Raw genomic sequence first — 25239 nt, forward strand, 5'->3', positions numbered from 1 at the left:
GGACCTCACCCAGCCACCGCAGGAACCGATCCCCATGCCGTCCTTGTGGCAACTTGGACTTGGATTTCTTCAGCAGAACGCGTGACAAAATGATATGGATGACATAATCAGGCTTCACCTGAAAAGGCAACCAACTGGGCACAAGCGGATACAGGCGTCAAGACCGCCTCGAATCGTTTCCCTGGCAACGGTCTGATTCCTATGGATACATCAATATAGGAATCTCCCTTAATACTGTCACACTGATAATAATACCTCCAACTGAATGTGATATCAGACTTATCCAACACTGGCCTCAATAGGGACTCGCGAACAAAGTATCACGGCAGTATACGAGAACATATAACGCGAAGTCACGCTGAACAACGTCCGCACAGGGGCGAAATTTGCAACCATCATCCACAGCTTACCACGCGACGTCGAGAATCCAGGACTGACATCACTGACTACAGTCGTCATAATGCCAGCGGTGACGGTGGAGCCGCCCTCAGTAGCGCTATCGTGTAGGAATTTTGATCTCCCTATCAGTTCCTTACCACCGCCTCGCTAACCACAGCTCCTAGTTGCCAACAACTTCTGGGGTAAGGATGACGCTGGAGTCCAGCCCCTTCTCGAGCGCATGCACAATGCGAAGCAGACATCCGACGAGCTAAAAGCGTTCTACACCGGTACGATATAGACTCCTATAATTGAATGCATGGCCTAGTAGTAGCTGACGCCCTTCACAGCACGAGCATCGATCGAGGATGACTTCGCGCGGAAGCTACTATCACTATGCCGGAAGCCCATAGGCTCGCAGGAGACGGGAACCTTGAAGGCCTCCCTTGACACAGTCCGTGGAGAGGTCGAGGCAATGGCGCGCCAGCACCAGAGCATAGCGGCACAGATGAAGACAGAACTGGAAGAGCCTCTAGCAGCCTTCGCCGGAAGCATGAAGGAACGGCGCAAGATTGTGCAGAACGGCATCGAGAAGTTGTTGAAAGTCAAAATCCAGCAAACCCAGCAAGTGAACAAGGTATGTTAGAGAGATACCACGAGATACATTTACACCTTCGGCGTGGCCCATAACTAACAATGCTTATCTGGCCTAGACACGAGACAAATACGAACAAGAATGCCTGAAAATCAAAGGATACCTAGCCCAAGGCCACATGGTTATGGGCCAAGAAGAGCGGAAGAACAAGGCGAAACTCGAAAAGACCCAGATCAGCCTAGCGACGTCGAACACCGAATACGAAAACGCCATCAAAGCCTTGGAGGAGACCACCGCACGATGGAACAGAGAGTGGAAAGCGGCAGCGGATAAGTTCCAAGACCTAGAAGAGGAGAGGCTTGACTTTACCAAGAGCAGTCTCTGGGCCTTTGCCAACATCGCTTCGACGGTCTGCGTCAGTGACGATGCCTCATGTGAGAAAATCCGGTTGTCTTTGGAGAAGATGGATGTTGAGAAGGACATCTACTCCTTCATTACGGGCCGCGGTACCGGCCAGGAGATTCCTGACCCGCCCAAGTATATCAACTTTTGCCGCGGAGATGTTAACGACACTCCCTCTGAAGCATCTGAGGATGAAAACTACTCTGTGGCTCAATTCCCCAGAAGCATTAACCCAGCCTTCCGAACCTCCTCTCCCCAGCCTTCCCTCTTCGAATCACATCATGATCCGAAGACCTCTCTCGCGTACGACATGGGACTGGGTAATCCGGGAACGCCAGCAAGCCGTGAAGTAACCGTCACCCCTCAAAAGAAGATGTCGACCCCTCAAAGAGCATCGGTGAGCGTCGAGAGGGAACCAGAACGACAGCTGGAGATGCAGCCAGAGAGGCAGATCGAGAGACAGGCCGAACGGCAAATGGAAAGGCAAGCCGATAGACAAATCGAGAGGCAACCGGAGAGGCAAATCGAACGGCAATCTGAAAGGCAAATCGAAAGGCAGCCCGAGAGGCAGGTCGAAAGACAGGTCGAGAGGCCTGCGGAAAGACAGATTGAGAGACAGCCTGACCGACATCGCCAAGATATGTTCCAGGCACCGTCCCAAACCCGCCCACATGGTATCGACATCTCGCAGTACGGGTCTGTTTCGTCGGTTCCTCATGACCCTTATCCTATGGATGGCATGACGATGCTCTGCCGACCCGGAGGAACTTCCTCTGAGATCAGCTCGGCCCCATCACATAGACCTTCAAGCCGCGATTCGCGTAGTGACTACTCGAACCCGACATCCTTTACGAGCCAGGACCCTCCTAGCGGCAAGGTGTCTCCCGTGAAGCAAGATCCGGCCCCTGCCCAGAGTCCGGAGAAGGACAAGAGAGTGCTCAAGAAGAAGAGCGGTTTCTTCCAGAACCATAGCCCATTTAGGCGAAAGAGCACCAAGGAGGTTCAGGCGCCCAATCCTAACAGGAACACATGGCACCCGTCTAACAACCAGAGTGCTGCTGCTCCTCGCCGACCTCAGCTGTATCAGCATGAATCAATGGGCCATCCCCAAGAGAAGACGCTTTCTCCCGAGCCCATTGACGCCAATGCAAGCCTCGCCCTAGGCGTTGGACCCAATGTCCTTCCGGTTGCGGGACTATCCCCCACGAAGCCGAACAACAACTCCGCCAACAACAACGCGGCTCAGAACCCTCCAGAAGATGACCCGATTGCCCTTGCCTTGGCTGAGCTTAAGGGAGTAACCAAGCAGTCGTCGGTGAGGGTTTCAGCGGACTACTATCACGGAATCTCCACCCCAGTACCCGGAGCCCAGCCCAGGCTGGGCAACACAGCTTTGGCAGCAGCCATGCGTGGCACCCCACCTCCATCTTATGACCAACAAGTCCAGCGTCTCGGTGTGCCTCCTTCGGCGCATACCGCTAGGGCAATGAAAGAGACCTCGGAAAAGTTTGTCGGGCAAACGAGGAACATGTTCGGTGGATCCGGCGGATCCGGCGGCTATGGAACGTCTCCTGTTACTCGACAAGCCACGAGAGGAGGTGAGGTCCCAAGGGCTGTGTCGCCCGCGCCTCCGCGAAGTGCGTCGCCACTCCCGAGCAGCCAAGACAGCTACAACAGGAACTATCGCCCGGTCTCACCTAACCCTAGCCGTGCTGGGAGCTACGACTCGTACAGTAGGAACCATCGACCAGTTTCTCCCAACCCTAGTCGCAGCAGCACGCAGGACCTGTATCAGAGGAACTATCGGCCAGTCTCTCCCAATCCAAATGCCGGGGCTCAGCGAGCGCCATCCCAGATGAGCATGACGCCGAAGAGAGGCTCAGAGCAAGGCTACTACCGCCACAACTCGCCGATGGACAATGCTAGATCGGCATCTCCAGCGACGTACTCCAATTATGATCGCCCGTCCAGCAGCCACACGATGAATGATATGGCAGTGCAGTTGGCACCTGTCAACGATGATGGATATGGCTCCCAGCGGGGTAGGTACGGGTCCCGTCCCGGAACGAGTTCCAGCTCTAGAGCCGTTGGTCTCTATGAAGGTCCGGGCGCGATTCAGGCGGGTAGTCGACAACGCAGCAAGAGTGTTGCCGACCCGAATAGGCAGTATACCAGAGATGGCCGTCCCATTATGCATTTCGGTAAGCTTTCCCTTTCCATTTCGCATTCAAATCCCGAGAAACTTGCTAACCATCAAAACTCGAATAGCACGGGCCCTGTATATGTACCAGGCCGCGATTCCAGAAGAGCTTGGGTTTGCCAAGGGTGACATTCTCGCCGTCCTCCGGCACCAAGACGATGGATGGTGGGAAGCCGAGGTTCATGGCGGCAATGGCCGTATTGGGCTGGTTCCCAGCAACTATCTCCAGCCCTGCTAATTGGATTCGAGAGGGTTTCATAAAGAGAGTATCCTGCATTGCATGTGGACATTCGGTTTCTTCCTTTTCCCACTGCATTTGATTCATGTTTTTTTTTTTTTTTTCTTGACGGTTTATTTCATGACGGATTATTTACTTCATTCACCCCCTTTCCCGTGTTGTTGGGCAAGATTGTTTTGAGGATAGTGTCATGGATCTGTTTATGGAAATGGGTCGCAGGAAGTGTTTGTATCCGAGGATTCGACGAGTGCTAGATCATTTAGACTGAAGCTCTCTGTTTTCCGCTCTTGATTTCTAATTTTCATCTTCACACTGATGTTTCTTGATGTGCTTCGTAGGTTGTGAGATTGTGAGGTTGTGAGGTTGTGATGAGGTTGTGAGGTTGCTGAGTAGGTACATTGTACCTGTCTACTGACACAATCCGCCGAGGCAAGTGAGCCGTAACTATTACACACAATAAACCAAATATTTCCCAGAAAACTTAACAGACTTGACCAAGGATCGAACATATTATCGATGATGAAACAAATTTGCAAATTGATAGCAAATCGCGGTAGGGACTTCAGGAAGTAGCGAGTGTTGCTCGGTGTTGACGAAAGTGCTCGTTTGTTGTCTCACAATGTAACCAGGCCGTATTGAGATGACGTCTTGCGATGGTGTCTGCTAGAACCTGAACAGGTCAACAACATCGAAGTTTCACACGTCGCCGCCGTTCACCGTTCACTCCACGACGAATGCGCAGGATTCATCGCCCTGCAAACTTAGAAATTCTTTCCAGGGGTAGGATAGGGAATTAATCCTGCCACGACAGATTCGAGAAAAGAATGGTATTGATTAATGCCGAGTGACGGCTGATGTGCTCAAAATCGTCTTCTTTCTGACATGTGCTGACACACTCTCGACCTAGGTGCTCAAGGAAGTTCGCGATGCAATCACGTCCAAGACTACCAGGCGCGTGCTGCTGAATTTTACGTTACTCGCCGGGAGTTCCTTGGCTCTTCTGTTCCTCTCCATATTATCGACGGCCGTCTTCTTTGCCAAGTATGTGCCCGACAAGTCTCTGACCTGGCCAGTCTACCTCCAGTATGGGTGAGTTGCCGACCCTTGTCTACCTCATATTTTTTTTTCCGGCCCAAGAACCATACTTACAGAAGGCCGAAATGCCCATTTGAAAAGAATTGGTGCGCACCCTTTCGGGCTCACGGCCGTCTCCCGGCCTTTGCCCAAGACACAGCAAGGCTATGACGTTTCCGTCAGCCTAACCCTGCCCAAATCCGTGCCAAACGCGCAACACGGCAACTTTATGGTCGTGCTACATCTCCTGGATTCCAATCCTCCCAGTCATGGCATCCAGTACCCAGAGACGGGAATGAGTCTCGTGGATCCAGAAACCGTCATCCTCTCTAGTCGCCGACCCGCGCTGGTGCCACAGGTGGACCCAGCAGTCGGCCTGGTCAAACGCCTCCTTTTGCTGCCTTATCACCTGCTGGTGCCTAGCAGCCAATACTACGTGATGACGGTACAACTGGCCGAAGGGGTCACCTTCCCTCGGGAATCAAAGATACCCAAGTCGATATACGTTGAAGTCCAGGCTGGCCAGCAGATGCAAACGTACGAAGCGTCTGTGACACTCACGGCGAAACTTCGTGGCCTACGGTGGATCCTGCACAACTATAGGCTACCGGCATTCATTACACTTACGTTGGGATTCTGGAGCGTGGAGATGTTATTCGCTGCGGTAGCCTTATTCCTTATAGGTCTAGCTATGGGATCGCCGGAAAAGTCTACGGACACCATAGAAGGCAATGAGCCGGGGCCTCACCCCGAGGACAAGAAAAGCTTAGAGCCCAGCTCTGGTGCTGGCACGAGTGCCGCTAAGAGTAGCGCATTGAGTACCCCAAAACAAGCTCACGACTCAGGCGAGATAAGCAGGGCGAGGGATCTTCGACGCCGTCGTCTCAAGGCAGAGGCTGAAGAGGAAGATGAGCCAACCAAGCCATTGAGAGAAGAGGAAACATCGCAAGAAGCCAGAATCAAACGGGAGGCACGGGAGACCGAGGAGCTACTCAGGTCGTTGGGCGAAGATACCAACGATGAGGTAAAGATAAAGACCGAGGATTACTCGGACAGTTAGACGAGGTACAATGTTGCGCCACAGCGTCATGCCATGAGCAGTTGGAAAACTAAACTTGAATCGAGAGGGGCAGACTTCTGACGGACTCAATGTCTCCCTCGGCATCCGTGCACGTGATAAATTCAGGAGTCAACGTCGTGGATAAAGGAATTAATGTAGTCGATTAAAATCATATAAGCAGCTGTAATAGCAAGTCCTCCTCCTGCCTGAAGCGAGGCAATACCGTGTAATGAATGTAGTATGTATGTATTGAGAGTAAGGAGATGATGGGCTTGACTCTGGTTGAAGATAATCTCACCGAAACCGAAAACGGTGGGTGGCGTCAGTCCTGCCATGCTACAATTGTACTCCGTGGAGTCTGAGTACCCATTCATTGTTGTATCACCCCGCAACCCGCAACCCGCAGCCGCCAGCTAATATTTCCGATGTTCATCCGGTGGAAATGAAACCAGCGCCCCAGCTAATTGGATTCTCCGCTGCCTTCTCCAATTTGCTGGCAGCGACCTGTGAAGCGTGTTTTGCTAGGGACACTTCGGGGACCTGCGTGCGTTACCACCACCGCTATCCACTCCTTACTCAACGACCCCCATCAAATCACTCGATCGAGCGAGAGGAGGAGACCCCTTGATATCGATCCACACATCCACACAACATATGTCTATAGGAAACACGTCAATACCACTACTAGCCGCATATTCCTTATGTTAGTATTTGTTTCGATAGGACTAGTACCGCCCTTTGCCCAGCAGCGCTTTCCTAAGACTGACGCTCTTCCGCGACCGGCACCGACTGGCAGCTGCCCTCGCGACCTGTTACCCTGGCCCGCTTCCCCAACCAAGGCAAAATCACTATCACCATCAGCAACGGTCCAGGTTTCCATCACCGCCACCTGCCGGGAACCCAACCTGAACCCTCAAAACCTTGTTCAACATACATAAGAAAGGACTTTCCCAAACAGCTCTCAGTACGTCTTACGATAGTTTTTCGTGCTGCATCTTTTTATTTTCTCTAGAGTCTCTAATATGCTAACTTGCCCTGCATTCGTCAACTCCCCCGGCCCCGCCACTACGATTTGATCACCTTCGGCACCCTTTGATAGAGTAGGATTTTTTTTTCCCGAGGGCTGCTGGACGTTTCGATTCGAAGCTGAAGGTGTGCTCGCACCCCAAGCACCTTCGCCGCCATGCCGTGCTTCAAGGGGATCGCCGTGAGCATCCACTCCAACGGAGCACCGCTCCCAGAGCATGGTATTCAGAAACAGTCACGGGTTTCAAGGATCAGCACCTACATACCTGTGCCCACTCCCCAGCTTAATGACAACTCCAACACTCCCGAGCCGGCCCGCTTCGCCATATCTATTACCCTTTTGACCCCCGGATTAGCCATTCCGTACTCGACGCCGAAACCTACCGAGTCGAATCCGAAGCCGAAGCCCCAATATGTCGCCAGTCTTCCCTCGACCTCGGGCGAGTATGGCAAGGTTACGACTGGTGTGACTCCGTATATACCGATGACGAATTCACCTAATGAAACGATTGCGGCATACATTTATTTCGACGGACGCGCCAAGGAAGAAGTCGCAACCCTACTACGACCCGGCGAAGAAACCTGGGTCAATAGTCGTTGGGTCCAGGTTCCCGAGTCCGAGGGCGGTGGTCTCGCCGAGAGGGAGTTCCTATTCAGGGAAGTCGGCCTGGAGCGCTGGCTCAACGGTCTCGATCTTCAGGGCGACGACGCCCAGGCGAAGATCGAGCGCCGACGTAAGAAGTTTGAAAAGCGCCGAAGGCGTCAGAAGCGTGATGAGGAATTGGCCGAGTCGAACGGAAGCCGCGGCGTGCTACGATACGGAGCCGACGACGGTTCCCCCGTGCAAGCGCTATCGGACGATTCGGACTCCCTTTCGGACGACGACGAGCCTCCCGAGGCTACGGGCCAGATCAAGGTTTCCATGTTTAGGGTCCTTGCGTCGGGCGAAATCAAGAAGGGTGAATACTCCCCCCAGTTCGATGCCCACGACGATGACGAGGACGATCTGGATGCTGTAGCCGCGGACAGCAGCAACTCCCTAGCTGCTGATGTGGAGCATACCACTAGTTTTGCGAAGCCCAAGACGTTGGACCCCAGCACGATTAGCACTCAGACTGTAACTGGAATCGATGGACCCGACAAGCCATATGCGACGTTTACATTTTTCTACCGTGGCGAACGTGAGTTTTACACTTTACAACCCGAGCTCTATTTCTCTTGAATCTTTTGTTCTAACCCCACTCTCCTTCCCTCTTTCTAGGCCAACTCCAAAAGATCGGAGTTTTATCCAAGAGCAATGTGCAGAGCACCCCCGGCGGTTCCAAACGTCGCTCAGCTCAGCTCGACTTCTCTAGCCTCGGACCTCTCAAGACTAGCGGCACCGTTGGCTTCTCGGCCTTCCGCGATGCGGAGCGCGATTCAAGCCGGCGGAAGAAAGCTCGAAAGAAGTCTAATGGCAACGCGACTGGTGTACAAGACGACAGCGATGACGATGACGACGAGGATGAAAGTGAAATACTGATCAAAATGCAAGACATGGATGACAAGGAAATCAACACGACTTCCGGTGAAACTGCGATTCCGAAGGAGCTCGCTGATGGAGTTGATCGGATGAGGGTATGTCTAAGGCCTCATGTTGCAACCACTTCAATATGATGCTAACGCGAATTACTTCATATGTAGCTTAAGCGGGCTCATTCTGCTGATCCAGACAGCTCAGCCGCGTCGCCCCACGCTGCGAGTCCAGCACCGTCTAGTGGATCTGGCCTCCAGCCATCTCTGCTTAGTAGGGATGCTGGTGGATCAACCAAGGACACGAAGCCTGGTCCTGTGGCCTCGGCGGTGCCACCGAGCAGCAAGCCCGACGACTCTACCATACTCGGCAGCCCAATGAAGAGGCATCGGCCTAGCGTTAGTGGCCCTGTGGACACGGGCCCTTCAGTACCTGGCGCTGGGCTCGGTGGATTGGATGGAATACTATCAGGTACCAGCGGCGCAACAACTACCCAGGGAAAGCAGCCTTTCGCCCCCGATGCTTCCAACGCAATGGAGGAAGAGGAAGAGCTATGAGCGTGCCTTGTTTTGACGACGTGTGCAAAGTGATGACAAGACGGTTTCAGGAAACATTATCCAAAGCAATGGTATTGGTCTCGTACAAGACGGCGTAGGGACAAGGAAAAGGAGGGGTGTGGGATCAAACGCGTGCGAAAGTCATGTTGCTGTTTTCTTCGTCTTTTCCGAAAACAAAAGCTCAGAAAAAAAAAAATGAAATGAAACCCTGAATATCCAGACAAAAGACTCGAGCTGGGCGGTTTTTTTTTTTTAGTAGGTTACCCCCTGTCTGGTATTTTTTTCTTGGAGAGGGGGTGTAGTTTAATATCAATATACCTCGCATGAACGCAAGTAATGTACAAAAGCACGATGGACATGGCCCCTGAGGGCCGTCGGGTTCTGTATTGGCTGTAGAAGAGTAAGTGAGTGCCCTTGCGTCTCCGGGCATGTTGCTGTTGCCGGACGCATGTCTTGGGCATCACATGGCGGGAGTTGGGCTGGTGGTTTCAGGCATTGAATGTTGATTACGCCTTGTCGGATGCGTTGAACTGAGTTGTGTCCCCACAATTCGGGTGGTTGTTTTCGAGCTCTTACGTTCCTACGTTCCTGCACTCTTACATATGCCCAATGACACTTTCAAGCTGCTCGATGAGGGTCTGAAGGACGACGCCTTGGGAGGGAGCTTGGGTCGGCAAGGTGAAGCTTCACTTTCTAGGGTGGCAGGCACACGCCTCCACATCTCGGCGTCCCTATGACTACCGGTGGGCGTGGTTGCCTAGCATTATCCTCATCCCGAAGTACACTTGATCAATGTTTTCTCCTGTTCGGGTGAGAAGGGTGCTTTCATCAGGCTCCAGCTTCGGCGGCGGATCGAGGATCCTAGTTGGTTGGGTTGCGTGCGGAAATCACCTACTCACGACGCCTATTATTCACATCGTGAAGAAGGCAGCACTTGCGAACTGTTGGAAGCTGTTGGTGACACAACTTGGTGAGAACTGCACACATGCGCTTCACTTTTCCGTTGGAAGTGCCTCAAGTGCCTCGGGGCGGTTGCCAGGCGGACGTTAGGCTTTGAGGATATTGACCTTTGTAGGTCGAAGCGAGAAAATGCATCGTTGGCGGATCAATTGATGTCAATCTCAATATATAACCACCTAGCTTTCCTCTAGCTTTCTTCCAGCTCTTTTCAGCCTCGAGTCCAGTCACCATCCCTTCAGGGTTTGATACTTTGTTTCAACAGGTACAGGCCGTGAAGCCGGCGCCCTATTTGTTAGTCAGGCCTGGTCCTCGAGTGCTTGTTTGTGGTCCCTCATCGCTGGCCAGGCATTGTACTGCACTCCCTCGTATCTGATATCAAATACAGCAGTTGATGGTGCCCCTTCAGTGCCCCTTCCCCGAGTCCAACGTCAAAGCCATTGCTTGGTTACCCCGCCACACATTCGCACATTCAAAGTTCCATTCCACAATCGTCGCGCCCACTTTGGCCAGAGAAAGACTTTCATTTCCTCCACCCCACCTTGCCAACCAGTCCCCAACACAGACGTCCCTTCCTCGTTTTGCTTCCCCCCCTTTTGTAGGCGTCCAGGACCACCTCTCTCGATTTCTTTGTTCCTTGTTTCTAAAACCTGCAAGCTTGCGGAGCTCCTCATCAAACTTTTTTCTTGCCTTCTACCCACGACATTTCCCCAGTCCCAACTCTCCACGACAATCCGCAAAAATGGCTGCCAGTACGTTTTTTTTTCCTCGTTACCCCGCCACAGGGCCAACCCCGCCCCTCCTTTCGCCCCGCGATTGTGAAGAGCAGAACCTCACCTCACATTCGAGCTTTGGCGGACATGCACACGCGCGAGGGTTTGGATGTTATTTAGAAGAAGTTCCATGTTGCTAACCATGACGCGCCTTGACTCCCTTTAGACTTCGAGGAGGTTGCTAGTAAGTTAACCCCTCCAGCTCCTTGTATTACTCAAGACGATGTCTTGCGTACACAAACTTTCTTCTCTCTTCGTGCCACTCACACCTGAGGCGTTTTACAGAGCAATTCATCGAGTTCTACTACAACACTTTCGATGCCGATCGCAAGGGCCTTAGCGCCCTCTACGTACGTTTTCTTGGGAGATACCTTCTTTTCCGGAGCCGCTGCGTCGATGGAAAGGCGGACAGTCGCCGCTTCGGAATTTAGCTTGTGTTGCGTGTGAAGCTAACTTCTGCTCGTCGGGCTATAGAGGGAGCAGTCTATGCTGACTTTCGAGTCGGCTTCCGTCCTCGGTGTCAACGGGATTGTCGAAAAGCTCTCGGTATGGGTGATCCATCGTCTACTAACTAGCCTCGGGCTCGCATGCGCCGATGGCTGTTTCAGAGGCACCGGCAACTAACAGATAGCGAATATCGCTGCCGTTTATAGGGACTCCCATTCCAGCAGGTCAAGCACCAGGTCTCGACCCTCGATGCCCAGCCCACCCCGAACGGCATCTTCATCCTCGTTACTGGCCAGCTCTTGGTTCGTCCTCCTTCTTCTCTCTCTCACTAATCGAGATATATATTTCTCGAATTCTTCCTTCTTTTCGGGTTGTACAATATCTCCTGTTGCATTACGATTCGGGCGATGAAATAAGAGAGAGAGACAGGAAAAAAGTACCGGATCAAAACATAGAATAGCTAACATGTTCCCCTTGTACTAGGTCGACGAGGAGCAGCGCCCTATGAACTACTGCCAAGCCTTCCAACTCGTACAGGACACTGCCACTGGTCAATACTTTGTCTACAATGATGTCTTCAAGCTGGTCTACGGTTAAGGTGGCTTGAAGAAGTCCTAGCAGAACAAGGGAAACCTGAGCCGTTCTTCTCATAACAACTATGATGCTGTGGCTCCTCTTCTGCCTGTCATGGGATGGTGATAATTGGGGGAAAACACTTCGTTGGACGAGAGCGATGTTGGGAGTTAAAGGGAAGTCTCGCGAGCCTTCGATTCGGGGAGGGATGAAGTGCTGTGGTCAATAGAGCCTTTTATGTTATTCTTTTCAATTTTTTTTTCCTTTCTTTTTTACTCTCTCACTTTAGTCGTGCTCTTCTACATCTTAAATCGAGATTGAGGGCTCGAATATTCCCGTAACGGAATTGAGAAATGAAAATGGATGACAAGATTTATTTGACGCGTGAAAGAAGATCACTCAACTGGAAGGTCGAGCTTGGAACATATCTACCTTCATATTACATCCGAGACCGATCTTACTTTCTACGTCGCTTGGCCAAGTCGGACGTGCTATGTCCTAAGGAATTGGAGTACGGTATCGGTGGCCTAGTTCATCGGACTACTCTCACGCAATGGTCTGAGCTACGAAAAGGAGGAAACATGTAACGGAGGGAAGAATTAAAAAGGAGTCCTATTTTCGCCCATGCCCTCTACAACCTATGCAGCCCTTGAATTTCGTTACCTCGACGGAAAGAACAAAACATGTAACTCCTTATTCTTTTTTTAAGAGACCATCTCCGCGACCGAAAAAAAATCATTGTATCTTCTTCATATCATAAGAACAAGAAACAGAGCCGCTGCGCTGGGAGTCGAAATTCCGCGATCGGGAACTCCGCACGTACAAAAAGTGGGTGGAGGGATGTTGATGAGATATTTTGGTGGTGGTAAAGTCAAGTAAATTCTAACACCCTTCGGCGCTTCCTATTCGGCTACAAGGCATGGAATCTCGTTGACTGACCAGGTGGTATATTTTTGAAGTTTTTCTTTTTCTTTTTTTTCAAGACGTCAAGGATCTTAGATCTTGAGGGCAGACTCACGAGCCTTGATCTTCTTGAGGGTCTTGTTCTGGGACTTCAAGCCCATGATACCACCACCCCACTTGCGGCGGGCCTCCTCGTGCTTCTCAACGTAGCCATCCTTGATAGCGGTGACGAGCTTGGAGAGCTCGTTCTTGTCCTCGGAGCGGACCTCAGTGAGGGCGAGGACAGCAGCGGTCTGAAAAAGGGTTAGCTTTCTGTTCTGAAGGTCAATCAAAGTCGGACTAGATTCTAGTTCTTTACCTTCTTGTGGACGACGGTACCGAGACGAGCCTTGCCCTTGATGATGGCGTAGGGGATGCCCATCTTGCGGCAGAGAGAAGGAAGGAAGACGACGAGCTCAATGGGGTCGACGTCGTTGGGGATGAGGACAAGAGAAGCCTTCTTGTTCTCGATGAGGCCAACAACGTGGTTGAGACCGTACTTGACGGTGTAGGGCTTCTTGCTGACGTCCTCCTTCTTCTTGCCCTCCTTGACGGCGGTGGCCTCCTTCAGGAGACGCTCCTTCTTCTCGGCCTTGGTTTCAGGTCGGTACTTGTTGAGGAGCTTGAAAGCCTGGGCGGCGGTGTTGCGGTCAAGGACGTGCTGGAACTGGGAGAGCGCCGGGGGCACCTTGAGACGCATGCTGATGATCTTCTTCTGGCGCTGGAGGCGGACATACTCGGGCCACTTCACCATGCGGGCGACATTTCGGCGGGGCTGGATATCCTGGCCGATACCGAAGTTGCGGGGACGCTTCTCGATAAGGGGGTTCTAGTAGTCGTCTCGTTAGCTTAGGAAGACACCTAGGAAAGGGGAAAGAAGACTAGTAGTAAATTTACGCACCTTGGGAGCCTTCTTAGAGGCAGCGCTCCTCGAGCCGAAAGGCGCGGGGGCGACCTTCTTTCCAGTCTTGGGGGGCTGTCATTGAGAAAAGAAAAGACATCAGCGAATATGGTCTTCTTCCAAATTCAGTCTTCCCTTTAGCTCTAACGAGAACGCACATGGCTGCCTTCCAGCAGAGCCATCGCGTCTCCAGCCAGTCTTCACCCCATCCAGTTAAGGATGTTTGAAATGGGCGGAATTCCATCGGGCATGGTCGACGGCCATTGAGTCCGTTTTACGGGAAACTCAATTGCTTTGAAACCAAATAAAGCCCGCGGCGGGTAAGATCAATTCATCGGATCGAGTTCTTTTGTTTCTTCTAGCTTACCATTTTGATTGAAGGGGGGTGTCGAGGCCTCTGAGTGGATGGGCGTGGTTGTCGAGAGAGGCGGTTGCTGGGTGTGAAGAGGAAAGTTTCGAGATGGATTTTTTTCGAGATGCGGAAATGCTAGAAATGGATAAATTTCAATGTGGGGGGTTTGTTAATTCGTTAGGGCTACGACAAATTTCAGTCTCTTTTCATAAATTGGTCCGTGCCCAATACTTGACAAACAGTGTGAAATATCTTGGATTATCACTGTCTAGTATTGCTCATCCTGCCCTTTTGCGCCAACTCTCTTGCGATAGGCGATGCGTCACTTTTCCAGTGTCAACCTCAAGTCTTTCATTATTTTTCTTTTTTTCGTCTCGCAGGGACGCTGGCCAACTTCCAGTCCTAGTCCTCTCTCCGTTTTTGGCCATGGCACCCACTTCATGTGCTCGCTGTCGCACCTCGCGCGCTCATGTGAAGCGGCCTAAGAATCACCAAAAGTTATGCAAGGATTGTTTTATAACGGTCTTCGAGGAGGAAGTACACCACACTATTACATCTTCAGGTCTCTTTCACCGAGGAGAGAAGGTTGCCGTAGGTGCTTCCGGCGGAAAAGATTCCACAGTCCTGGCATCGGTCCTCAAGACTTTAAATGATCGATATGACTATGGAGTGGAGCTGGTGCTCCTCAGCATCGACGAAGGAATCACTGGTTATCGCGACGATTCTCTGGAGACAGTGAAGCAGAATTCCGTCGACTACGATATGCCATTAAAGATCGTTAGCTATTCCGAGCTGTACGGATGGACCATGGACCAAGTCGTGGAAGCTATTGGGAAGAAGGGAAACTGCACGTATTGCGGCGTGTTTCGGCGCCAGGCTCTTGATCGCGGTGCCAAACTCTTGGGGATCAAGCACCTAGTGACCGGACACAACGCAGATGACATCGCCGAGACGGTCCTTATGAACCTCTTAAGAGGAGACTTGCCCCGCTTGGCAAGGAGTACGAGTATTGTCACCGGAGACGGTCTGGGTGATGTCAAGCGCAGTAAGCCCCTGAAATACTCGTACGAAAAGGAAATCGTCCTTTACGCCCACCATAAGAAACTACTCTACTTTAGTACCGAATGCATCTACAGCCCTGAGGCCTTCCGCGGGACCGCGCGGGGCCTAATCAAGAACCTGGAACGAGTCCGTCCCACCGCTATCTTGGATATTGTTCGGAGTGGCGAGGATATGGCGAGACTTGTACCGGGCTCCGCCGAATCATCGTGTGCTTGCATATCTCTTCCGGCGGCGATAAGCGGGGATACTGGAAAGGGCTGCGGTTCTTCAAATAACTTTGACAGCCTTCCCGTTTCCTCTGCCAAACCATCGGAGACAAATTATCAGGCCCTAGAGGTTGAAATTACCTCCCGACCAAAGGCACCGCCACGATCAGCGAGCAAGGCTGGAAACAAAGCCAAGCCGGCGAGCAAGAGTGGCGAGCCTTTGCAAACGAAGGGGACGTGTAAGAGGTGCGGATATATGTCGAGCCAGGATATCTGCCAAGCTTGTATGCTATTGGAAGGCTTGAATAAGAACCGGCCGACGGTTGAATTATAATACCAAAACGACGTTGGTGATCCAACCTCCAACTTTTGAAGTGCATGAAGTGAAAGATTAGGAACATGTGCCTCAGTTTATGTATATTTTTGAACACCCCTCGAGGCTCTAGGGCAAGTATATGTACACAACTTCCTTCGATGGACGGACTTTCAACTATGCTCTGTTGTGTAGTCTATTAGCCAACATCAAATCTCACATTTGATCCTCATTCGGCACACGTAAGAGTGTATTACTCTAGAACATTCTCCTCTCCAGCTACCCGGGGGGATACAGGTCAGCCAAGGCTTGCGAGTATGGAGCATAAGTTGCATACCTTCCAAGGGTTGTTATATTCGAAGCCTGGCGGGGCTTCCGGCCGGTCGATTTGGCCTCTCAGAGACCCAGTCAATCGCCTATCGCGCTCCATCACTAAAGTCGGGTTAATATTGCAACATCAAGTGAGCAGTCGGTTGTTGGGGGGGGGTTTACTTTGCTGTTGTGAAGTGTTAGCTAAAGTCAAGAGATATAATTTGCTCCATAACGGTACTGACCTGGTCCCAGTTGTCCACCGAGTACCTCGGGCGCTTCTTGCCGCTCTGGTAGTGTTTTACTGTAGCCAGACCGATACCAGTGGCACCGAACATCTGTGGGCATGGAGATTTAGCTCCTCCATTTCATAAGCCAATGCGGGATTCGGATCGTACGTACGACAGTCATGATGGCGTAAGGGAGCAGGGCCTCGAATGGGACAGGCATTTTGGCGACGTTTCGCTCGAGGTTATCGGGGAGGACGAATTGGAAATCTGTCGAGACGAGTTGAGCAGGAAGAAGCTCAGCTAGATACTCATGATCAGTTGATATTGACCTCAATCAGCAATTGAGAGGGCTGTAGGAATTTAGGCCGTACGTTAGGGAACTTTAGCTAGAGCTTATACCCGGTAAAATACTTCGCCGGATATAATTATTCGGAGCTCAACAGAGGGAAGGCGAGGGCTGCCGTAAAAGAAATGCTCGTCGAGGTCTGGCTGCGTTCGTGATGGTTGCAACTGTCGGTTGTCGGAATCCGAATTGCCAAAACTGCGATTGGGCGAGTCACGGGTGCCTTATGTAATCAACCGCCAAACCGCGACTTCCAACACTGTGACATCTCTCCCCTCAGCCTCTTGGTTGGGGAGGAACACAAACTCCAGAGCGAGTTTTTCTTGTCGCCAACATCGTTTCTGTCTGAAATAACTGATATTTACGCGCCATTCCTTCTTGTTTCGCCATAGATACTGCGAGGGGGGCGCCTTTGACGCTTCTTCCCACCGACTTCGACTCGAGACATACACCCACTGCGCGTCACAAGGCTGTCGCCAACTGGTTGCATTCCCACGATCTTGGCCACTCTCAACGCGCCCCACTTTCATTCCGAAGAAAGAATCCCCCGGAAACGCTCGTCTGAGATGGATGTTGTTCCCTAAATCGCCGCGATTACTCCCTACTATAAAAAGCCGTCTTGCGATAACCGCTCGCTTGGAGGACGTCGCAACCAATGGAGCACGCGCAGCTCACAGAGGAGGAGCTTCAGCAAAGTGCTGCGCTATCGGAGGACGAAGAATCCCTGGGCAAAGCCCACACTAAGAGGCGGCGCATGCGTGATACAACCGAAGGATCTACTGATGACGATATCGAGATGACCAACGCCGACGAGGAGGCGCATAACCGTCCAGCATCTGAAGATGATGCTAGCGACGACGCCGAGGGCGAAGATGAGGATGTTGACGCGGACGGAGAGGCTGACGAGGATTATGACTTAATGAACGGCGCTATTGCGAATACCACCGAGGTTCCTGACGATGAAGATGCCGAGGGAGAGGAGGACGACGAGGAGGGTGTTGGCGCGGTAAAAGTGAAGCCGGGCGAGACAGATGACGAGGAAGAAGACTCCGCGAGCGACGCATCCGAATCTCAGACTGCTGATGGCGAGTCAGATGGTGATGCAGCGTGGGAAGAAGATGATGAAGTCGCCGGGAACGAAGATGAGGACGATGAGGAGTCTGCCAGCGAGGCGGCAAATGCCTGCATCTTCTGTAGGAAGGACCCCGAGACTGATGCAAACGGCGAGCCCGTCGTACAACTCACCTGCACCTCCTGCGGCGAAACCGGTAAGTTGAATTTTGCTCTCTTGCTTGCGATTTACGTGGAGGTGGATTGCCGGCTGACGATGTTTGCTTAGCACACCAGCATTGCGCCCGGGATGCGCGCGCCACGACTTCTAAGACCTGTAAGTTTTTTCTCATTACGACTTCAGATTGCTGTAGGTTTTCGAACCGCTAACTAACTTCTCTAGCCGCGACCAACTGGAAATGCCCTGAATGCGCAGATGATGAGGAAGATGACGAACTTTTGTCCAACGCTAGTGATGGCTCGGCTGGGGTGGAAACTGACCGTAAATCCTCTGCATCCAACCTCGAAATAGTTGCCTCTGCTTCGGCTATCCACAGACGAGATGGCCAATCAGCATCTGGTGGTAGTAGAGAAGTTTCTGAAGGTGATGCCTCAGAAGGTCCCCGTCATCTTCGTAAACGGAAAACATCACCTGTGGATTCGGGCGAAGATGGAGTTATGAATTTGCGGAAACGCAGGCGCCACCCCTCAGATGATGATCGTCAGCAGTCGCAAGAGGGAACATCAGGGGATGATCCATCGGGCCGCCCTTCCCGAACACTAAGGCTCAGGATCGCACGACAAAAGCCTGTGACAATATCGAAGCCATCTTCCTCCTCCATCTTGGTAAACATGCGAGTCAATAGCGACGCGCTCCGCACGGCACTCTCCCAACGCTATCTACCAGACCGCAAACGATCTAACCGAGTGGTCACACCGAGACCTTCAAGGACCAACGGCTCAAGAGCAACGCGGGAATGGAGCCCTGGACCCCTAATCGCGCCGTTCGTGTCAACCACTTATTCACAACCATTTTATTCATTCTTTGATAAGGAGTCGGATGAGGTTAAAGGAAAGCCGTATGGCGGAATCCTCAGTGAATCCGAGGCGGATACGTCGAAGACGATGCCCGACACCGGGGACAGGCGGCGCTTCGACGAAGCGAAGCAACGAGCGGAAGCTGAGTGGAAAGCACGTATCATTGCCATGCAAGAAGAGATACAGATGCCTGTCAAGAAGCCGAAGAAACCGGCTGGTCCTGCCAGCCAAATCGAGTGTATCGAATTCGGCGGATGGGAGATTGACACATGGTATGCTGCGCCCTACCCAGAAGAATACAGCAGGAACCGCGTGCTGTATATTTGCGAGTTCTGCCTGAAGTACATGAACTCGGACTACGTCGCCTGGAGGCACAAACTGAAATGCCCTTCGAAACATCCACCGGGAGATGAAATCTACCGCGACAATTCAGTCTCAGTCTTCGAGGTTGATGGGAGAAAGAACCCGGTATACTGTCAGAACCTCTGTCTTCTGGCCAAGCTATTTCTGGGATCTAAAACTCTATACTATGACGTAGAACCCTTTCTGTTCTACGTCCTCTGTGAATACGATGAGCTCGGGTACCATTTTGTTGGCTACTTCTCGAAAGAGAAGCGGTCGAGCAGTCAAAACAACGTCAGCTGTATCCTAACATTACCAATTCACCAGCGGAAAGGCTACGGAAACCTTCTCATTGACTTTTCTTACCTCCTTACAAGAGCGGAGCGGCGGACGGGTTCACCCGAGAAGCCACTCTCGGATATGGGTCTTGTCTCCTACCGCAACTACTGGCGCTTGATAATGTGCAAGTACCTTCTGGAGCAAGCGGAGAATGGGGACAAGGCCAAGAAGCAAGGGCTCAGCATACGGAAGATATCAGAGGACACCGGCATGACGGCAGACGACGTGATATCTGCGCTCGAGGGTCTCAGATGTCTCGTCCGGGACCCCCAGACCAAGCTCTACGCATTTAGGGTCGATCTCAGCTTCTGCAAAGAGTATGTGGCCAAGTGGGAATCCAAGAACTACGTTAAGCTTAACCCGAATGCGTTGACTTGGACGCCCTACGTCATGGGTCGCAGCAGCGCGATGAACTTTGAGCTCGGACCCGCGATCAATGCAATTGCGCCTCGTGAGGAGGACGATAATGTTGAGCCTCCCAGTCTCGAGGCGCTGCCTGACGCCGCCACTAATACCGAGCTTCCCAACGGTCACGTCAACAATGACTCTCAAAAGCCCAGACCGGAGAATGGCCTCGTCAATGGAACTACTGCTGAGGACAAAGAGAATAACCAAACGGATGGTGCTGAGCGCAAGGAGGGTGATTGCGAGGCGCAGAAAGCTGAAGGCGATCCTCCCAAGGAAGAAGCATGGAGGGCGCCGTACAAAGGTATACCACCTACGCGGTTCGAGATTTTCCCTCCTGTTGTCGGCGCCCGTCGTGTGGAAGCCAAGCCTCGGCCGAGTATCGTACGGACACCTACCGTGCCAGTGGCGGTTAGCACACCTAAGCCGCGTGTTTCGACTGGTGGCGGCAGCGTTGCCAGCAGCAACAAGCGGCGGGTTAGCACGGCACGACCTAAGTCTAAGAGCAGCACGTCTCGTCGTAAGCCTGGCGGAACGGGCCGTGGTCCCGGTCGATGGCCCAAGGGAACGAAGAAGAGCGACTACGGTAATGCCGACAGTGGTCCGGGTCTTCCTCCTGCTTGGATCGAGCGGCAGCGGCTGGCAGAGCTCGCGGAGAAGAAAAAGCGGGAAGGCAAGTCTACGACGTCGTCCAACGACGATTCCAAGGAGATGAAGGATGTCGTCCGCGTGCAGGTTGATGAACGAAAGTCGGAGGCCAATCAAGATTCCGTGATTGTCAAGGCACCTGGAGGCGGCGATAATGGAGAGGCGAGAGGAGCGTCAGTGGAGAATACAGGCGATGGCATAGTAGTTGATGGCGGTGGTGACGATGGAGAGATGGATGCAGAGGGAGAGGATGAATGATTTGTTCTTTAGCGTTGCGTTTCTGGTTTCTTTTTCTTTTCTTCCTTTTCTTCTTCTTCACAGCACTGCTTTAACACCAACTTCTTCACTTGTCATTATTGTTGAGATACCTTAAAAGATTAGATGGAAGACGACTCGGTCAGACCGGCTCAGGATGTCCAACGCGTGTCTCCTGCTAAACCTGTATTAATATAACAAGACCTTTAAATGTCAACTGCCCTCAATATAACTTGCTGTGTTGGTCGCCTTGCCTAGTGGGCGCTGATATTGAGAATCGTGGAGATCAAGGGCGAAGCTTCTTAGCGGGGCGATGTCAATGATCGTACATCTACGGTACCTTATCTCTGATGTCATGTCTGACAGAATCCGCAGTCCTTTGGTTGTACTTCGTACACTACGTACCTACACCGTGCTAGCCCCTCGCAAGCCAAGAGGGGGCCTATTAATCATCTGGGAGCAACAAAGTTCCAGAAGAAAATGCTCAGGTAAGCTAAATGAGAGTTGGACAGTGTGGGGTCATAGTGAGCTGGCAAATGTTGGATGCACTGTATTGCGTACTGCGTACTTCGTAGTTTGTCGTTCGTACTTTCGCTAACTCGGAAGAAGGCAGAGTCATTCTTGCCATCTCCTCATGTACCAAATGTAACAAACGTACATAATAACCTCAATGACAATGGCCCATTTGGATTAGAGTCTTATTACTCATTTGGTGTATTGAATTTGAGGGTCGCACTAGGACTCTCCGTTCCAACAAACCCGTCACCTAAGTACTTCATACTTGCTGCTGTCAGCCTGTATCGAACAAGTACCTTGGAGACCAGCAGCCACGCAAGGCACAGCACTGCCCTCTCTCTCCTCTCCTAATCTCAATTTGTATCTGGAACACCCAAATATTCTATCCTTGCCACCCTTTTTGTCTGAGGAAATCTGCCTCGAAAACCTTTATGCGGGAATACCAAACGATCGGCTGACGACCGACCTTCTATCCAAACTCAGCGAATCCGAAATCCGAACCGCCAGGCCTCGCCCCTAGCGCCCGCCCCAGCCATCGATTTCGCCTTGTGTCGCAATCTAGTTTACCATTAAGCTGGGTACCGCCAACCGAACTCGTTCCAACGGGACATACTCCCACACATCCCCATCACCAGATTTGGAAGTCGGTCGCAGCCAGAAGCTCCAAGTTCGAGCATATTTCAAAAGTTGCAACCCACACTTCCCTCACAAGCCGCCGTCCCTGTGACCATCCACTCGCCCATCCCAAACCATCAACTTGGGCTTTTGAAAGAGGGCGGAGCTTTGGCCAAACGTCCCTTAGTTTTCCCCCCCTTTGATTTTTGAACCTAAGGTTGTTCTTCCCCCTCCTCTCGAAGTTAGGGTCCCTTGTGACGTTCGCACCGTTTTCGCCGAACGCGCGTCGCCGGCTGCCAGCGAAATCTTACTCGCCGCCGCCTTCTCTTCGAATCATCGCCTCCCCTTCGTCTCCCAAGAGCAGAGTCGCGCCAGTCGTTTATGGGTGAAGCCCAAAAAGTTCTCTACCTTCCGTATCCCACAACCACTGCGGAGTTACCGAAGTTTTCTGCGCTGCGCTGCGCTCCTCCTCCCGATCCTCTGGCGACTTGTTTCCCCATCGATATCGATCGTCCGATTAAGCCATAGGCGATCGCACCTCATTCCGTCCTTCCACCTCCGTAACGCCTGCCGCGGGACAGTATCATCGCCACGATTTTCCTGGCTCCCTAGTTCAGAAGAGCCGAAGCTCGCCGTTCAGGCTCAACATTAGTATCATCATAGCAGAGCGTTGTTTCCACATAGTTGCCCACCATGGCGACTCTTATGCGAAGCGTGAAGAATGTCACCAAGGGCTATTCTAGTGTCCAGATCAAGGTCCGAGAGGGTGGGTAGATATCAAATGCCCTTGTCCCAAGGGTTGCAAGTTTGTCGTCGCGCGGGTTAGTGTACTGACAGTTTATATCTTCTAGCCACGAGCAATGACAGCTGGGGTCCGACGGGTACTCAGATGAGCGAGATTGCCCAGTTAACTTTCAACCCGTATGTTTGGCTGTGGCGTGCAGTCTCCGGTCTCCCTCTCTGATAGTTGTTTCCTACGGCTACTAACGTGTATGGATGTAACGCCTTTTTAGAAGTTCCGATTTCGTCGATATTATGGATATGCTCGACAAAAGGCTTAACGACAAGGGAAAGAACTGGCGACATGTCCTCAAGGCTTTGAAGGTTCTCGACTACTGTCTGCATGAGGGATCCGAAAGAGTCGTAACCTGGGCCCGTCAGAACATCTACATTATAAAGACATTGAGGGAGTTTCAGTACATTGATGAAGAGGGAAGAGATGTGGGCCAAAACGGTATGCGCGAACACCGCTTCCTTCCTTAGCGAGGAGCACAATTTCTATCGTAATGTAGCGGCTAACATATCGGTGGTTTCTAGTCCGGGTGGCTGCAAAGGAGTTAACGGCTCTCATCATCGACGAAGAGAGGTTACGAACCGAGCGGACGGACCGTCGGTCCTGGAAATCGAGGGTAACAGGTTTAGAAGAATATGGACCCCCGCATGGAGAGGATCGCCCTCGACAGCGACCGCGAGACCGGGAACGGCCACGCCAGGCGAATGACGATGAGGATCTTGAGTACAAGCTAGCGATCGAAGCTAGCAAGGCGCAAGAAGAGGAGGACAGGAAGAAGCGCGAGAGCAGGTCGCACATGGATAGTGAAGATGACGACCTGGCCAAGGCCATAAAATTGAGCAAGGAGGAGGAGGAACGCCGCCGAAAGGAGCTCGAGCAGACGAATGCCTCCTCGCTATTTGACGACGACCTCATCCAGGTGAACCCCCCACCGCAGCAGCAGTTCACCGGTCTCAATCAAGGCTATCAGCAGGGCAACCCGGTCGACTTCTTCGCCAACCCTATCGACCCCAACCAGATGCAAGTTCAGCCGACGGGCTACATGCAGAACGCGTATACGGGATTCCAGCCTCAACAGACGGGCTACCCTGGAACGTACGCCAATGGGTTCGGTATGCAGAACAACTTGTTAGACCCTTACGCCCAGCAGCAACAGCAGGCATTGCAGCAGGGATTCCAGGCCCAGCCGACCGGCTATAACCCCTACGCTCAGCAACAAGTTCAGTCGCCCCTCCAGCAGGAGCCGACACTGCAGCCCGGCAGCAACAATCCTTGGGCCACCAACAACAACCAGCAGCAGGGTCTCAAGCCGACCCCTACCGGTTCCAACAACCCATTCGCCAACTCCTTCAACCGCCAGCAATCGACAAGGACGCCGATCTCGACCCTCGGTACTCTCCCCGAGCAAAAGTCCCTCTCGTCGTTTAACTCTCAACCATTCAACCAACCATCACCCCAGCCTGTCGTCCAACAGCAACAACCGAGCTTCCAACAACCGCAGAAGGAAATGACGGAGCACGAGTCCAAGCTAAACGCTTTGCTCGCTACGGGAGACGGCCTGGACACATTCGGCAACACGGGCAATCTCAGGATTCCCGCGCAGCACACGGCTCCCGGCACGTTCGTCAACAGTGCGGGATCTGGTGTCCAGAGGCTCGGCGCCGAAGTTACGGGCCACAACCCGTTCCTAAGGAACCAGTTTACGGGCATGCCGACTGTCACGTATAATAGCCAAGTACCGGCTGCGACCGGACCGGCTAGCATGGGAGCCAGCAACCCGTTTTCCGGGAACAGGCCACAGACTAACCAGGACCTTATTCAATTTTAATGCGAACAGTGTTTAGAATGCAATATCTGGGGAAGAAAAAGAGAGGGGGTTGGGGGGGTGCCCTTTTCCAACCCTAGCCCTTTTACAGCTTTTCTGTTCCTCAACTGAGAGGCCTTTACTGCGTATTCATCACCATTACCCTTTCCCTCTTCTACTTTCTTCGTCAAATCTTGACCACTCCTCTTTATTCAAAGCCCTATCTTCGACTTTTTCCTTTGTTCTAACAGTTACAAATGGGTGGGAGGGATTCCTACAATCCCTCATTTGGTTCACTGCTTTTTTCTCTCTCTTTCTCTCGCTCTGTTTTTGTGTTTTTCCTCTATTGGTTGATGTTTTGCCTTCGTAACGCACAGAAACGCCCTTCCGTCTCTATGCCTCTTGTTCGTTTCACTCCCTGGTTTTTTCTTCCCGGACTTCCTCCTTTTTCTTTCCCACCCCCTTTTTTCCATATTTTCTAAAAGTAACACTCGTCATCATCATCATCATCATGGTATATACATATTTGATCCGCGTCCAGAGGTGGAAATCCCCACAGAAACAAGAAAAAAATCAGGAAAAAAAAAAAAGTGAAGAGAAGGGGCCGATCTCTCTCAATGAGAGAGAGGAGAGAGGGGGAAGAAGAAGATGGGGTAGTTTAATGAAATATATGGAGAAAGATGGTTCTTTTTTTTTTCTTGTGTGAGATATCTACATTGTGCTTGTGGTTTTGATTTCGTGATGGTTTTTTTTGATTCTTAGAATGAACTCTTAAGAGAATATAGAGTCTGGCCAGACTATGTCATATGTGTAGTGCAATGTCGAGAGCCTGTTTCCACTTCCTGTTACTATCTTCTGAGATAATGAGATGAGGTTGTATTCGACCAGTGGTCGTTCAAATTCGCTAGCAAAATGGCGGAGGCGCTGTCCCAGTTGACAACTCTCATGAACCAGACTCTCTGTGTAAACGCTCTAGTAAGACT

The 25239-nt window shown here is 51.9% G+C and overlaps 6 protein-coding genes and 1 pseudogene across 6 annotated transcripts; 6 read left to right on the forward strand and 1 right to left on the reverse strand.

The window, feature by feature from the left end:
• Positions 1 to 460: 460 nt before the first annotated feature.
• On the forward strand, positions 461 to 5947 carry SAPIO_CDS10869 (uncharacterized protein; the record flags this gene model as incomplete). The annotated part of the gene is made up of 7 exons (XM_016784406.1): positions 461 to 503; positions 564 to 668; positions 729 to 1015; positions 1092 to 3576; positions 3644 to 3753; positions 4721 to 4902; positions 4990 to 5947. The coding sequence occupies 7 exons, from the start codon at positions 461 to 463 to the stop codon at positions 5945 to 5947; spliced, it is 4170 nt and encodes a 1389-aa protein (XP_016638625.1).
• A 1183-nt stretch (positions 5948 to 7130) lies between these two features.
• On the forward strand, positions 7131 to 9043 carry SAPIO_CDS10870 (uncharacterized protein; the record flags this gene model as incomplete). The annotated part of the gene is made up of 3 exons (XM_016784408.1): positions 7131 to 8154; positions 8235 to 8590; positions 8657 to 9043. 3 exons carry the CDS (start codon positions 7131 to 7133, stop codon positions 9041 to 9043), a joined length of 1767 nt encoding a protein of 588 aa, XP_016638626.1.
• Positions 9044 to 10742: 1699 nt separating this feature from the next.
• SAPIO_CDS10871 (uncharacterized protein) lies at positions 10743 to 11817 on the forward strand (the record flags this gene model as incomplete). Its single annotated transcript, XM_016784409.1, has 6 exons — positions 10743 to 10752; positions 10940 to 10957; positions 11059 to 11123; positions 11248 to 11319; positions 11427 to 11522; positions 11704 to 11817. 6 exons carry the CDS (start codon positions 10743 to 10745, stop codon positions 11815 to 11817), a joined length of 375 nt encoding a protein of 124 aa, XP_016638627.1.
• Positions 11818 to 12788: 971 nt separating this feature from the next.
• Positions 12789 to 14006, reverse strand: SAPIO_CDS10872 (uncharacterized protein; the record flags this gene model as incomplete). The annotated part of the gene is made up of 4 exons (XM_016784410.1): positions 12789 to 12989; positions 13055 to 13564; positions 13637 to 13711; positions 14004 to 14006. The coding sequence occupies 4 exons, from the start codon at positions 14004 to 14006 to the stop codon at positions 12789 to 12791; spliced, it is 789 nt and encodes a 262-aa protein (XP_016638628.1).
• A 408-nt stretch (positions 14007 to 14414) lies between these two features.
• On the forward strand, positions 14415 to 15590 carry SAPIO_CDS10873 (annotated as a pseudogene; the record flags this gene model as incomplete).
• Positions 15591 to 17106: 1516 nt separating this feature from the next.
• Positions 17107 to 20531, forward strand: SAPIO_CDS10874 (putative histone acetyltransferase; the record flags this gene model as incomplete). The annotated part of the gene is made up of 3 exons (XM_016784411.1): positions 17107 to 17719; positions 17791 to 17838; positions 17905 to 20531. The coding sequence occupies 3 exons, from the start codon at positions 17107 to 17109 to the stop codon at positions 20529 to 20531; spliced, it is 3288 nt and encodes a 1095-aa protein (XP_016638629.1).
• Positions 20532 to 22352: 1821 nt separating this feature from the next.
• SAPIO_CDS10875 (Epsin-like protein ent1 2) lies at positions 22353 to 24280 on the forward strand (the record flags this gene model as incomplete). Its single annotated transcript, XM_016784412.1, has 4 exons — positions 22353 to 22425; positions 22511 to 22580; positions 22673 to 22893; positions 22977 to 24280. 4 exons carry the CDS (start codon positions 22353 to 22355, stop codon positions 24278 to 24280), a joined length of 1668 nt encoding a protein of 555 aa, XP_016638630.1.
• Positions 24281 to 25239: the final 959 nt, after the last annotated feature.

Source organism: Scedosporium apiospermum (assembly GCF_000732125.1).
Source record: "Scedosporium apiospermum strain IHEM 14462 chromosome Unknown SEQ_SAPIO_0176, whole genome shotgun sequence".
Lineage (NCBI taxonomy): Eukaryota > Fungi > Ascomycota > Sordariomycetes > Microascales > Microascaceae > Scedosporium > Scedosporium apiospermum.